The sequence below is a fragment of the Oncorhynchus keta genome, chromosome 19, assembly GCF_023373465.1.
Source record: "Oncorhynchus keta strain PuntledgeMale-10-30-2019 chromosome 19, Oket_V2, whole genome shotgun sequence".
Classification (NCBI taxonomy): Eukaryota; Metazoa; Chordata; class Actinopteri; order Salmoniformes; family Salmonidae; genus Oncorhynchus; species Oncorhynchus keta.
Window position 1 is genome coordinate 47,005,115 of NC_068439.1, and position 15,197 is coordinate 47,020,311.

At 44.0% G+C, this 15,197-nt stretch overlaps 1 protein-coding gene across 5 annotated transcripts in view; it reads right to left on the reverse strand.

Moving 5' to 3' along the window:
* The window catches only part of LOC118398379 (utrophin-like), a 176,033-nt gene that overhangs the window by 33,381 nt on the left and 127,455 nt on the right, over positions 1–15,197 (reverse strand). For all 5 annotated transcript variants that reach the window (XR_008071034.1, XR_008071033.1, XR_004828614.2 and 2 more), the window contains 3 exons: positions 6,094–6,260; positions 3,753–3,864; positions 251–387 (listed from right to left, as the gene is read on the reverse strand). Coding sequence is in view for 2 of the 5 variants with exons in the window: in XM_052470692.1 (XP_052326652.1) it covers positions 251–387; positions 3,753–3,864; positions 6,094–6,260 (416 nt within the window). In the remaining 3 variants the exon portion in view is untranslated. The remainder of the gene's footprint in view (positions 1–250; positions 388–3,752; positions 3,865–6,093; positions 6,261–15,197) is intronic.

Genomic DNA, 15,197 nt, shown 5'->3' on the forward strand with positions numbered 1-15,197 from the left:
TGCAATAGTTAAACACCATTACTGAGGATTTATGTGTGTCTGAGCGAGCGACCAGCGTAAATCCAGACAGACTCACTCCTCAGCAGAGCAGCAACCCTGTGCTACAGCTCTGTGCTACACAGGAGATAAATTGCCTGAGTCTGCCAGAGGGTATAACAGTCCGCAGACAGGTAAGTAAGCACACAGGGAGTGTAAATTAAAGTCTTGACAGGAGGGCAACACGACGAGACCATCCCTTCAAGGCACTTACATCTCCATATTGTCTCCATCAAGAACAGTCTGGACTGGTAAATAGCCCAAACGGGGGTGCTTGGCAAAGTACTTCTTGGAGCGGAACTTGTTTTTCAGCACCTTGGTGAAATCACGCATGTCCTCACCTGACGTGGTCTGGAGGAGAGAGAGAGAGGAGAACGATTGTAAGACGGAGAGGAGGAAGTGTGTGTCAAATATATGTTTTTTTTCTGTTTTCCTCGTTAATGAGTTAATTAGCAACCAAATTTCAAATCATATCCAATTGTATTTGTCACGTGCCGAATACAACAGGTAGACCTTACCGCAAAATGCTTACTTACAAGCCCTTAACCAACAATGCAGTTCAAGAAATAGAATTAAGAAAGTATTTACTAAATTAACTAAAGTAAAAAATAAATAAAAAGTAACAATAAAATAACGAGGCTATATACAGGGGGTACCGGTACCAAGTCAATGTGCGGGGTACAGGTTAGTTGAGGTAATTTGTTAATGTACTGTAGGTAGGGGTAAAGTGACTATGCATAGATAATTAACAGCAATTGGCAGCAGTGTAAAAACAAAAGGGGAGGGGGTGTCAATGAATATAGTCCGGGTGGCCATTTGATTAATTGTTCAGCAGTCTTATGGCTTGGGAGTAGAAGCTGTTAATGAGCCTTTTGTATAGACTTGTCGCTCCGGTACTGCTTGCCGTGCGGTAGCAGATAGAACAGTCTATCAATTGGGTGACTGGAGTCTGACAATTCTTTGGGCCAAATTTTTTGGGACACCGCCTAGTATATAGGTCATGGATGGCAGGAAGATTGGCCCCGAGTGATGTATTGGGCTGTACGCACCACCCCGTCTAGTCGTTGATGCAACAAGTCAGGATGCTCTCGATGGTGCAGCTGTATAACGTTTTGAGGATCTGGGGACCCATACCAAATATTTTCCTGAGGGTAAAATATTTCCTTCACGACTATCTTGGTGTGTTTGAACCATGATAGTTTGCTGGTGATGTGGACACCAAGGAAAGTCTCGACCCAATCCACTACAACCCGGTCAATGTTAATGGGGGCCTGTTTGACCCTCCTTTTCCTACAGTCCACGATCAGCTACTTTGTCTTACTCAAATTGAGGGAGAGGTTGTTGTCCTGGCACCACACCGCCAGGTCTCTGACCTCCAACCGAAAGGATGTCTCATAGTTGTCGGGGATCAGGCCTTCCACTGTTGTGTCATCATCCAACTTGATGATTTTGTTGGAGTCGTGCTTGGCCACGCAGTCGTGGGTGAACAGGAAGTACAGGATGGGACTAAGCACACACCCCCGAGGGGCCCCAGTGTTGAGGACCAGGGTGGCAGATGTGTTTTTGCCTACCCTTACCACCTGGGCGTGGCCCATCAGGACGTCCAGGATCCAGTTGCAGAGGGAGGTGTTTAGTTCCAGGGTCCATAGCTTAGTGCTGAGCTTTGTGAGCACTTTGGTGTTGAATGTCGAGCTGTAGTCATTGAACAGCATTCTCACATAGGTGTTCCTTTTGTCCAGGTGTGAAAGGGCAGTGTGGAGTGCAATAGAGATTGCATTTGTGGATCTGTTGGGGCGGTATGCAAATAGGAGTGGGTCTCGGATTTCCGGGATGATGGTGTTGATGTGAGCCATGACCAGCCATTCTAAGCACTTCATGGCTACCGACCTGTATGCTACAGAGTGGTAGTCATTTAGGCAGATTATCTTTGCTTTCTTGGGCACAGGGACTATGCTTGAAACGTAGGTATTACAGACTCGGTCAGGGAGAGGTTGAAAATGTCAGTGAAGACACTTGCCAGTTGGTCCGTGCATGCTTTGAGTACACATCCTAATAATCCGTCTTGCCCCGTGGCCTCATGAATGTTGACCTGTTTAAAGGTCTTGCTCACATTGGCTACGGAGAGTGTGATTACACAGTCTTCCGGAACAGCTCGTGCTCTCATGCATACTTCTGTGTTGCTTGCCTCAAAGCGAGCATAAAAGGCATTTAGCTCGTCTGGTAGGCTCGCGTCACTTGGCAGCTCGAGGCTGGGTTTCTCTTTGTAATCCGTAATAGCTTGCAAACCCTGCCACATCCGACGAGCAACAAAGCTGGTGTAGTACGATTCAATCATAGTCCTTGTATTGAAGGAGTTTTCAAATAGGCTGAGCACTTGTTGGCATCTTTTCCTTCTCTCCGAGGTCCGACTCATCCCAAACCGTCTCAATTTGGTTGAGATCGGGGGATTGTGGAGGCCAGCTTATTTTATGCAGCACTCTATCACTCTCCTTCTTGATCAAATAGCCCTTACACAGCCTGGAGGTGTGTTGGGTCATTGTCCCACTAAGCCCAAACCAGATGGGATGGCGTATCGCTGCAGAATGCTGTGGTAGCCATGCTGGTTAACTGTGCCTTGAATTCTAAATAAATCAGAGTTCACTGTGTCACCAGCAAAGCACCCCCACACCACAAGACCTGCTCCTTCATTTTTTACCGTGGGAAATACACATGCGGAGATCATCCTTTGACCTACACCGCTTCTCATAAAGACATGGCGGTTGGAACCAAAAATCTCCAATTCGGACTCCAGACCAAAGGACACATTTCCACTGGTCTAATGTTCGTTGCTCGTGTTTCTTGGCCCAAGCAAGTCTCTTCTTATTATTGTTGTCCTTTAGTAGTGGTTTCTTTGCAGCAATTTGACCATGAAGGCCTGATTCACTGAGTCTATTTTGTCTGCAATTTCTGCGGCTGGTAACTCTAATGATCTTAGCCTCTGCTGCAGAAGTAACTCTGGGTCTTCCATTCCTGTGGCGGTCCTCATGAGGGCCAGTTTCATCATAGCGGTTGATGTTTTTTAAGACTGCACTTGAAGAGACTTTCAAAGTTCTTGAAATGTTCCGTATTTCTTAAAGTAATGACGGATTATCGTTTCTCTTGAGCTTTTCTTGCCATTATATGGACCTATTATCTCCCTACCTTGTCACAACACAACTGATTGTCTCAAACGCATTAAGAAATAAATCATTTCCACAAAACAACTTCTTAAGGCACACATGTTAATTGAAACACATTCCACACACCTCAAGCTGGTTGAGAGAATGCCAACAGTGTGCAATGTTGTCAACAAGGTGGCTACTTTGAAGAATCTCCCCCCAAAAATATATATATATATATTTTGACTTGTTTCACACTGTTTTGGTTCCTTCATGATTCCGTATGTGTTATTTCATAGTTTTGATATCTTCAATACTATTCTACAATGTAAAAAATGGTTTAAACCCCCCTTGAATGAGAGTCTCTCTCTCTCTCTCTCTCTCTCTCTCTCTCTCTCTCTCTCTCTCTCTCTCTCTCTCTCTCTCTCTCAGAAATTATAAACATTATTTCATGGTTTGTTCAGTCAAATACAATTTGCTCCAGGCTCCTAAAGTTGATGTAGCTGGCAGGACAAGTTGCAAAAACTAGTGATTTGTAGAATGAGGTTGCACAGAAGTGTGTGTGTGTGTGTTCCTCACCGGCGTGCAGTACTCCACCATGGGGTAGTTGAGCTTGTGGCCCTTGGCGGTTCGTCCAGAGAAGAAGCAGCTCTGACACACGTCATAGTTAAAGTGCTTCAGACTGCGATACCTAGGGAAAAACAAGATAATAAGAGTAATGATTCTGTCAAACAGATTCCTCCATTTCCCAATCTTGTTCTTGCATATGCTATCGCAATTCCAGGGCCTCCTGTCATCACGTTCTTTCTCCAATCCCTCTGCTAAGATCGAAATGAAGCACCTGCAGCTCTATCCCAAAACACCTTTTCATTGTACTCAAATCAGAATATATACGACATTCGTAAGACAACTGTATATTAAGATGAACCGAATTCATGCAGTGGTCCTTCTGTAGCTCAGTTGGTAGAGCATGGTGCTTGTAACGCCAGGGTAGTGGGTTTGATCCCCGGGACCACCCATACGTAGAATGTATGCACACATGACTGTAAGTCGCTTTGGATAAAAGCGTCTGCTAAATGGCATATATTATGCGCAACATCAGAAGTCTTCCATCCCTCTGCTTCTCTCTCCTCTACCACAGCCAAGGTGATTTGAGTGATGACAGAGCCCATAGCAATGCATCAGACAGTTGAGCACAGTATACCACACGTCCCACTACACAGCAACCTTTTCATTAGCCTTGACACAGACGCCCACCAATTAATGACCCTGTGGGTCCATATTTCTACTTTGTAATAGTCCCTCCCTCCCTCCCGACAGACAACCAAGGGAATGTGTTGTGTCAAATGTCTTCTAGTGTTTCACTCAGACATTCTCTAGCTGGTGTAACTACTTAGTGAGTAACCAGAAATACACAACACTGGACACTAGATTCTGGCTTGCATGGTGTTGTGTCTTATTCTGCTCCCATTCTGTGACTGATGTCATATCCCCTTGCCATCAAAGGCAGAACAGGAGAGTTAAGTGAATAGTTGTAAAAGAGGATGACAGCAAACAATAGTGTTTAGCCTGTGGACATCTTTGAACTCAGCTCATCACAGGGAGGTCTTTGGAATCAGAAGAGTGTTATTATGTTAAACTACTGACATATCAGCCGGCAGTGTTGGTTCATTTGTGTGAAAGAGACCTTTAGGAGTCTTTTGAGACCCCCAGTATGTATCACAGGGGTGGTCTGTTATGCACTGTTTGTGGATGTCTGCGTCTGTGTGTGTACGTGCGTGTCCAAGCGCGTGTGATTATAGATGTCCTCCTCCAGTTGGTATTTAGTCAGAAGTTTATGATCTGCTGACATTTAGATAAATGCCTGCCCTCCAGAGCAGGCCTGCCCTTTCTGCCTTTCTGCTCTACTCTACTAGAGCAGGGAGACCAGCATGCATGAACCCACTGTGTGTGTGTGTGTGTGTGTGTGTGTGTGTGTGTGTGTGTGGGGGGGGGACAAAAATAGATAAGATCTTCCTACTGTGGAAAGGAAAATATCTGTCTATTAATTTAAAAATCACCCTGATTAACTCTTTAGTCGTATCTATCCCAGTTGAACTATTTGCTTATGGCCTGGCGACATTTTTTAATTTAATGAGCACATTTTTTCCCCCATTTAATTTGGAATGGCAAGCCAGACAAAATTAAGTGTGCCTATTTATATAATGACCTTAAATCTGAACTGGTTTTCTGAAAGATTAGTATGTCTCAAAATGCCTTAAAATATCCCAGATTGACTGACCTTCATGCCTTAAAGCAATGATGGACTGTTATTTCTCTGTGCTTATTTGAGCTGTTCTTGCCATAATATGGACATAGTCTTTACCAAATAGACCTAACTTCTGTATACCAACCCTACCTTGTCCATATGTGATATTTCATAGTTTTGATGTCTTCGCTATTATTCTACAATGTAAGAAAAAAATATTTAAAAATAAAGAAAAACCCTTGAATGAATAGGTGTGTCCAAATGTTTGACTGGTACTGTATGGCAAAACAAACAAAATATAAATGTGTATGTTTAAGTTGGAAGTAGAGGCCTAAGTGTTGTTGTCCATTTGCTTACTCCAATTAGGGATTCATGTCAGGATTACGGGAAAATAATAAAGGAAATATATTTTTTAAAGATATATAATTTATATATATACTGTGAGGAAATATTTCCCCCAAAATTATATATATATTTCCCAAAAATATATGGGGGATTGGATATTACGCAGACAATTAAATTGATGGAAACCACTCTATCTGCAACCAATCTATCTGCAATTTTAAAGCTGATCTACTGCCCCCCCAACAGAAAAAAAGAAAAGGAACTAACATCAGTTAGTTGCTGTGTGTGTGCACATTTGTACCTATATGCGTTTGTGTGTATTTTTACCTGAACCCCACAATGGGACACTCTTTACAGATGTTACACTTGGCCTGGTGCTTGGCGGTCTCAGCAGCCGCCACTCTATGTAGCACAGGAAGCCACACCACAGACTGGGGCTCCAGTCTCATCCAATCAACAAACTGCCTGGGCTCCAGCTCCACCTTATTGGTCACCTGGACAGGAAGAGGAGAGAGGAATTGGAGATTTCAAGTAAAAATGAATTCAACAACTAGGTTGAATCCAAAATGTCACTCTATTCCCTATATACAGTGGGGCAAAAAAGTATTTAGTCAGCCACCAATTGTGCAAGTTCCCCCACTTAAAAAGGAGGAGACAGGTACAAAAGTATCTATATCCACAATTAAATGAGTCCTATATCAACATAACCTAAAATGCCTAAAATGCAGCTCAGCAAGGAAGAAGCCACTGGTCCAAAACCACTGGTCCAAAACCACCATAAAATAGCCAGACTACGGTTTGCAACTGCACATGGGGACAAAGATCGTACTTTTTGGAGAAATAACCTCTGTTCTGATGAAACAAAAATATAACTGTTCGGCTATAATGACCATCATTATGTTTGGAGGAAAAAGGGGGAGGCTTGCAAGCCAAAGAACACCATCCCAACCATGAAGCACAGAGGTGGCAGCATCATGCTGTGGGGGTGCTTTGCTGCAGGAGGGACTGGTGCACTTCACAAAATGGAAGGCATCATGAGGATGGAAAATGATGTGGCTATATTGGTCGCAAATGGGTCTTCCAAATGGACAATGACCCCATGCAAACTTCCAAAGTTGTGAAAAAATAGCTTAAGGACAACAAAGTCAAGGTACTGGAGTGGCCATCCGAAAGCCCTGACCTCATTTGCAAAGAACATTTGTGAGCAGAACTGAAAAAGTGTGTGCGAGAAAGGAGAACTACAAACCTGACTCAGTTATTCCACCTCTGACAAGAAAATTGGGCCAAAATTCACCCAACTTATTGTGGGAAGCTTGTGGAAGGCTTCCCAAAATGTTTGACCCAAGTTAAACAATTTAAAGGCAATGCTATCAAATACTAATTGATTGTATGTAAAATTCTGACCCACTGGGAATGTGATTAAATAAATAAAAGCTGAAATAAATAATTATCTCTACTATTATTCTGACATTTCACATTCTCAAAATAAAGTGGTGATCCTAACTGACTTATTAACCTGTTACTCCTACCCCTACTTTTTCGAACATTCTGTTAAAAATCGCACAACATTTCAGCGCCCTGCGACTCATGCCAGGAATATAGTATATGCATATGATTAGTATGTGTGGATAGAAAACACTCAGACGTTTATAAAACTGGTTAAATCACGGCTGTGACTATAACAGAACGTGCGTTTCATCGAAAAGCGCAGGAAAATCTGATCACTGAAAATGCGAAAATATATCCATGCGCCACTAGAACCCATTGTTGAATGTGAACGACATTAAATGGAGCCGAGGTTGCAATACCTACAGCTTCCACTCAATGTCAACAGTCTTGTCATTTGCCTACGATTTGTTTCTTGGTCAAACGGACACAAGGTAGCGCCTTTCTTCCGGTCTCCGACCGGATATTTTGGTTGAGATTTACCCGGACATTATTTCCAGACGTACAGCTATAGAATATACATCGACTCGTGATCAATTTGATCACTTATTAACGTTTACTAATACCTAAAGCTGCATTACAAAAGTATTTCAAAGTGTTTTGTGAAAGTTTATCGTCGACTTTTTTAATTTAAAAAAATTACGTTACGTTATAAAACGCAATTTTTTCCTTGATCACAGTCTTCATAGATCGATATCTAGGCTATATATGGACCGATTTAATTGAAAAAAAGACCCAATAGTGATGTTTATGGGACATCTAGGAGTGCCAACAAAGAAGATGGCCAAAGGTAATGAATGTTTTATATTTTATTTGTGCGGTTTGTGTAGCGACGACTATGCTAATTGTTTTGTTTACGTCCCCTGCGGGACTTTTGGGGTGTTACATGCTATCAGATATTAGCTTCTCATGCTTTCGCCGAAAAGCATTTTAAAAATCTTGTTGCCTGGATTCACAACGAGTGTAGCTTTAATTCAGTACCCTGCATGTGTATTTTAATGAACGTTTGAGTTTTAACGAGTGCTATTAGCATTTAGCGTAGCGCATTTGCATTTCCAGATGTCTAGATGGGACGCCTGCGTGTCGGGTAGGAGCAAGAGGTTTAGACAGGGAATTTTTACTACGATTAAATATCAGGAATAGTGAAACACTGAGTTTAAATGTATTTGGCTAAGGTTTATGTAAACTTACGACTTAAACTGTATACAGGTCATTAGATGACTGGGTCGCTAACTACCAACGGTTTGATTTGTTTGATCGTAGCTAGCTACATAGCCGTCTTTGTTTCAAAGATAATTGTGTAGTCTAGAGCGATTTCCTAGGTTAGCTAGCCAGCTATTGTCGTTCTTTTAACGCAACGTAACGTAAACAACACTGCTAGCTAGCCAGCTAGCCCCCGAATAGTAGCACTGTAGAAACTATTACACTCAACGGAACGACTTGATTAGTGTAGTGTCAACAACGCAGCCACTGCCAGCTAGCCTACTTTAGCAGTACTGTATCATTTTAATCATTTTAGTCAATAAGATTCTTGCTACGTAAGCTTAACTTTCTGAACATTCGAGACGTGTAGTCCACTTGTCATTCCAATCTCCTTGCATTAGCGTAGCCTTTTCTGTAGCCTGTCAACTATGTGTCTGTCTATCCCTGTTCTCTCCTCTCTGCACAGACCATACAAACGCTCCACACCGCGTGGCCGCGACCACCCTAATCTGGTGGTCCCAGCGCGTACGACCCACGTGGAGTTCCAGGTCTCCGGTAGCCTCTGGAACTGCCGATCTGCGGCCAACAAGGCAGAGTTCATCTCAGCCTATGCCTCCCTCCAGTCCCTTGACTTCTTGGCACTGACGGAAACATGGATCACCACAGATAACACTGCTACTCCTACTGCTCTCTCCTCGTCCGCCCACGTGTTCTCGCACACCCCGAGAGCTTCTGGTCAGCGGGGTGGTGGCACCGGGATCCTCATCTCTCCCAAGTGGTCTTTCTCTCTTTCTCCCCTTACCCATCTGTCTATCGCCTCCTTTGAATTCCATGCTGTCACAGTTACCAGCCCTTTCAAGCTTAACATCCTTATCATTTATCGCCCTCCAGGTTCCCTCGGAGAGTTCATCAATGAGCTTGATGCCTTGATAAGCTCCTTTCCTGAGGACGGCTCACCTCTCACAGTTCTGGGCGACTTTAACCTCCCCACGTCTACCTTTGACTCATTCCTCTCTGCCTCCTTCTTTCCACTCCTCTCCTCTTTTGACCTCACCCTCTCACCTTCCCCCCTACTCACAAGGCAGGCAATACGCTTGACCTCATCTTTACTAGATGCTGTTCTTCCACTAACCTCATTGCAACTCCTCCAAGTCTCCGACCACTACCTTGTATCCTTTTCCCTCTCGCTCTCATCCAACACTTCCCACACTGCCCCTACTCGGATGGTATCGCGCCGTCCCAACCTTCGCTCTCTCTCCCCGCTACTCTCTCCTCTTCCATCCTATCATCTCTTCCCTCTGCTCAAACTTTCTCCAACCTATCTCCTGATTCTGCCTCCTCAACCCTCCTCTCCTCCCTTACTGCATCCTTTGACTCCCTATGTCCCCTATCCTCCAGGCCGGCTCGGTCCTCCCCTCCCGCTCCGTGGCTCGACGACTCATTGCGAGCTCACAGAACAGGGCTCCGGGCAGCCGAGCGGAAATGGAGGAAAACTCGCCTCCCTGCGGACCTGGCATCCTTTCACTCCCTCCTCTCTACATTTTCCTCCTCTGTCTCTGCTGCTAAAGCCACTTTCTACCATTCTAAATTCCAAGCATCTGCCTCTAACCCTAGGAAGCTCTTTGCCACCTTCTCCTCCCTCCTGAATCCCCCCCCTCCTCCCTCTCTGCAGATGACTTCGTCAACCATTTTGAAAAGAAGGTCGACGACATCCGATCCTCGTTTGCTAAGTCAAACGACACCGCTGGTTCTGCTCACACTGCCCTACCCTATGCTCTGACCTCTTTCTCCCCTCTCTCTCCAGATGAAATCTCGCGTCTTGTGATGGCCGGCCGCCCAACAACCTGCCCGCTTGACCCTATCCCCTCCTCTCTTCTCTCAACCATTTCCGGAGACCTTCTCCCTTACCTCACCTCGCTCATCAACTCATCCCTGACCGCTGGCTACGTCCCTCCCGTCTTCAAGAGAGCGAGAGTTGCACCCCTTCTGAAAAAACCTACACTCGATCCCTCCGATGTCAACAACTACAGACCAGTATCCCTTCTCTCTTTTCTCTCCAAAACTCTTGAGCGTGCCGTCCTTGGCCAGCTCTACCGCTATCTCTCTCAGAATGACCTTCTTGATCCAAATCAGTCAGGTTTCAAGACTAGTCATTCAACTGAGACTGCTCTTCTCTGTATCACGGAGGCGCTCCGCACTGCTAAAGCTAACTCTCTCTCCTCTGCTCTCATCCTTCTAGACCTATCGGCTGCCTTCGATACTGTGAACCATCAGATCCTCCTCTCCACCCTCTCCGAGTTGGGCATCTCCGGCGCGGCCCACGCTTGGATTGCGTCCTACCTGACAGGTCGCTCCTACCAGGTGGCGTGGCGAGAATCTGTCTCCTCACCACGCGCTCTCACCACTGGTGTCCCCAGGGCTCTGTTCTAGGCCCTCTCTTATTCTCGCTATACACCAAGTCACTTGGCTCTGTCATAACCTCACATGGTCTCTCCTATCATTGCTATGCAGACGACACACAATTAATCTTCTCCTTTCCCCCTTCTGATGACCAGGTGGCAAATCGCATCTCTGCATGTCTGGCAGACATATCAGTGTGGATGACGGATCACCACCTCAAGCTGAACCTCAGCAAGTCGGAGCTCCTCTTCCTCCCGGGGAAGTACTGCCCGTTCCATGATCTCGCCATCACGGTTGACAACTCCATTGTGTCCTCCTCCCAGAGCGCTAAGAACCTTGGCGTGATCCTGGACAACACCCTGACGTTCTCAACTAACATCAAGGCGGTGTCCCGTTCCTGTAGGTTCATGCTCTACAACATCCGCAGAGTACGACCCTGCCTCACACAGGAAGCGGCGCAGGTCCTAATCCAGGCACTTGTCATCTCCCGTCTTGATTACTGCAACTCGCTGTTGGCTGGGCTCCCTGCCTGTGCCATTAAACCCCTACAACTCATCCAGAACGCCGCAGCCCGTCTGGTGTTCAACCTTCCCAAGTTCTCTCACGTCACCCCGCTCCTCCGCTCTCTCCACTGGCTTCCAGTTGAAGCTCGCATCCGCTACAAGACCATGGTGCTTGCCTACGGAGCTGTGAGGGGAACGGCACCTCAGTACCTCCAGGCTCTGATCAGGCCCTACACCCAAACAAGGGCACTGCGTTCATCCACCTCTGGCCTGCTCGCCTCCCTACCACTGAGGAAGTACAGTTCCCGCTCAGCCCAGTCAAAACTGTTCGCTGCTCTGGCCCCCAATGGTGGAACAAACTCCTCACGACGCCAGGACAGCGGAGTCAATCACCACCTTCCGGAGACACCTGAAACCCCACCTCTTCAAGGAATACCTAGGATAGGGTAAGTAAGGGTAAGTAATCCTTCTCACCCCCCTTCCCCCAAAAAAAAAAGATTTAGATGCAAGTGGCTGTTCCACTGGATGTCATAAGGTGTATGCACCAATTTGTAAGTCGCTCTGGATAAGAGCGTCTGCTAAATGACTTAAATGTAAATGTAAATGTACCATTGTTATCTTAGAATGCCATTTCATGTTGCTAGTTCTAGCCTTAACTAGCTAAATAGCGAACATTGAAACTATATGCTTAACTTTAGCTAGCTATGACAATCCATTTGTATTGCTAGTACTCTATGGTTTGGGATTATGGTTAATTGTCTAGCTAGTTAGCTAGCTCCAGGTATAAACAAAAGACACCAAGATAAAGATGACTGTTATCTAGCTAGCTGACATTAGAATGCTGGCTCGTTAGCTAACATTACGTTTATTATCTGTGCGTAGTAATGTTATGTCAAATGCCATTTCACGTTGCTATTATAGCCTATTGTTAGCTTGCTAACTTTCTAACTTTGAACCTATTTGGTTAACTCCTAGCTAGCTATGACAATCGGTTTGTATTGCTAGTACTAGGATTATGGACTGGGATTATGGTTCATTGTCTAAACTAAAGACTCCACTTCGCCAGATGTGTTATCATTTTAACTTCCAGTTTCCAAGATTATGTTTCTGTTTGCAGTGCTGCTGCTCTGCACATTTGTTAGCTAAGTGAATTTGTTAGGTAAGTGACATTTACCTGATAGTGACACATTAAAAAATGATATTACGTTTTACATTACATTTTCTTTTCATTAACTTATATTATTGTTATTTTGTTGTTTGCAGGTGCACTATCGTTCTGACCCAATGCAGCCAGGTCCCATCTACTTTTTCACTCTTCAAAATTTGGCTTGTTCTGTGTCTGTTGTGCAGGAATACCACAACTGACTTGCCTAGTTAAATAAAGGTCTAAATCATATAAAATACGCATCAGCAACCACCATATGAAGAAGTCACTGAAACCCACTTCTTCGGGATAGGGGGCAGTATTTTCACGTCCGGATGAAAATTATTCCCAAAGTAAACTGCCTGTTACTCAGGCCCTGAAGCTAGGATATGCATATGCATAGTGGTTCTGGATAGAAAACACTCTGACGTTTCTAAAACTGTTCAAATAAAATCTGTGAGTATAACAGAACTGATTTGGCAGGGAAACCCCGAGCACAATCCATCCAGGGAAATTTTGTTTTTAAGTCATTGTGTTTTCCAATGCTTTTATATGGGAATCCTGATTTATTAGTGCTCAGATTGCAGTTCCTATTGCTTCCACTAGATGTGAACAGTCTTCAGAAATTGGTCGATGTTTTTCTTTTGAGAAATGAAGAAGTAAATGCTGTTTTTTGTACGTGTCACTCTGAAGGTCTCTAGTATTTTAATGCGCGTGTACAGGAGCACACTCCGTTTATTCCGTCTTAAATTTGATTGATTATTTACATTTTAGGATACCTGAGCTTGGATTTGGAACGTTGTTTGAAATGTTTGGACCAGGTTTTCAGGTAATTTATTAGATACTTTGTAGTCATGTTGGAACCAGTGTATTTCTGAATCAAACGCGCTAAATAAATTGTAATTTTGGAGATACAAAGAAGGAATTTATCGAACAAAACTACCATTCATTTAGTCAATGAGGCATTTGAGATTGCAAAAAGATGAAGATCTTCAAAGGTAAGGCATTTATTATATGGCTATTTCTGACTTTTGTGTCGCATCTGCCTGGTTGAAAAATGATTGTCATGTGTTTGTTCGAGGGTGCTGTCCTCAGATAATTGTATGGTTTGCTTTCGCCGTAAAGCATTTTAAAAATCTGATAGAGTGGCTGGATTAACAAGAAGTTAAGCTTTATTTTGATGTATTTCACTTATATTTTCGTAAATGTTGAATATTTATATTTCTGTAGTTTAAATTTGGCGCTCTGCAATGTCACTGGATGTTGTCAAATCAATTCCGCTAACGGGATTCGAGCGGGATTTGCATTTAAGGGATCCCTTAAGCTGCGGCTGGCAAGGAAGAGAGCAGCACGTCTTCATTGTAATCAGAGGGCTAAGAGTTGAGGAGAGATGACTGCATCACCTCTTTTTATACGAAACATTAATGTGTTGACATATCCAAGACAAACTGCCTATAGCTCAGGCCCTGAAGCAAGGATATGCATATTATTGGTACCATTTGAATGGAAACACTGAAGATTGTGGAAATGCGATAGGAATGGAGGAGAAAATAACACAATAGATCTGGTAAAAGATAATACAAAGAAAAAAACATCTGTTCTGTTGTATTTTTTTTGTACCATCATCTTTGAAATACAAGACAAAGGCCATAATTTATTTTTCCAGCCCAGGTGTAATTTAGTTAATTTTGGCCACTAGATTGCAGCAGTGTATGTGCAAAGTTAGACGGTTCCAATGAGCCATTGCATTTCTGTTAAAAATGTTGTATCTCGAACGGCCCAAATATGCATAATTTGTTTATTAATGAGTTCTCATGTTCAAAATGGTGCACTCTCCTCAAACAATAGCATGGTATTATTTCAATGTAATAGCAACTGTAAATTGGACAGTTCAAATCAAATCAAAGTTAATTTGTCACGTGCGCTGAATAGAACAGGTGTAGACATTACAGTGAAATGCTTACTTACAGGCTCTAACCAATAGTGCAAAAAAGGTATTAGGTGAACAATAGGTAAGTAAAGAAATAAAACAACAGTAAAAAGACAGTGAAAAATAACAGTAGCAAGGCAATAAACAGTATCGAGGCTATAAAAGTAGCGAGGCTACATACAGACACAGCTTAGTCAGGCTGATTGAGGGAGAATGTTATTGTAGATATGGTTAAATTGACTACGCATATATGATGACCAGAGAGTAGCAGTAGCGTAAAAGAGGGGTTGGCGGGTGGTGGGTGGCGGGACACAATGCAGATAGCCACGTTAGCCAATGTGCGGGAGCACTGGTTGGTTGGGCCAATTGAGGTAGTATGTATATGAATGTATAGTTAAGGTGACTGTGCATATATGATAAACAGAGAGCAGCAGCAGCGTAAAAGAGGGGAGGGCACACAATGCGAATAGTCTGGGTAGCCATTTGATTACCTGTTTAGGAGTCTTATGTCTTGGGGGTAAAAACTGTTGAGAAGCATTTTTTGTCCTAGACTTGGCACTCCAAAACCGCTTGCCATGCGATAGTAGAGAGAACAGTCTATGACTGGGGTGGCGGGTGTCTTTGACAATATTTAGGGCCTTCCTCTGACACCACCTGGTGTAGAGGCTCTGGATGGCAGGCAGCTTAGCCCCAGTGATGTACTGGGCCGTACGCACTACCCTCTGTAGTGCCTTGTGGTCGGAGGCTGAGCAATTGCCGTACCAGGCAGTGATGCAACAAGTCAGGATGCTCTCGATGTTGCAGC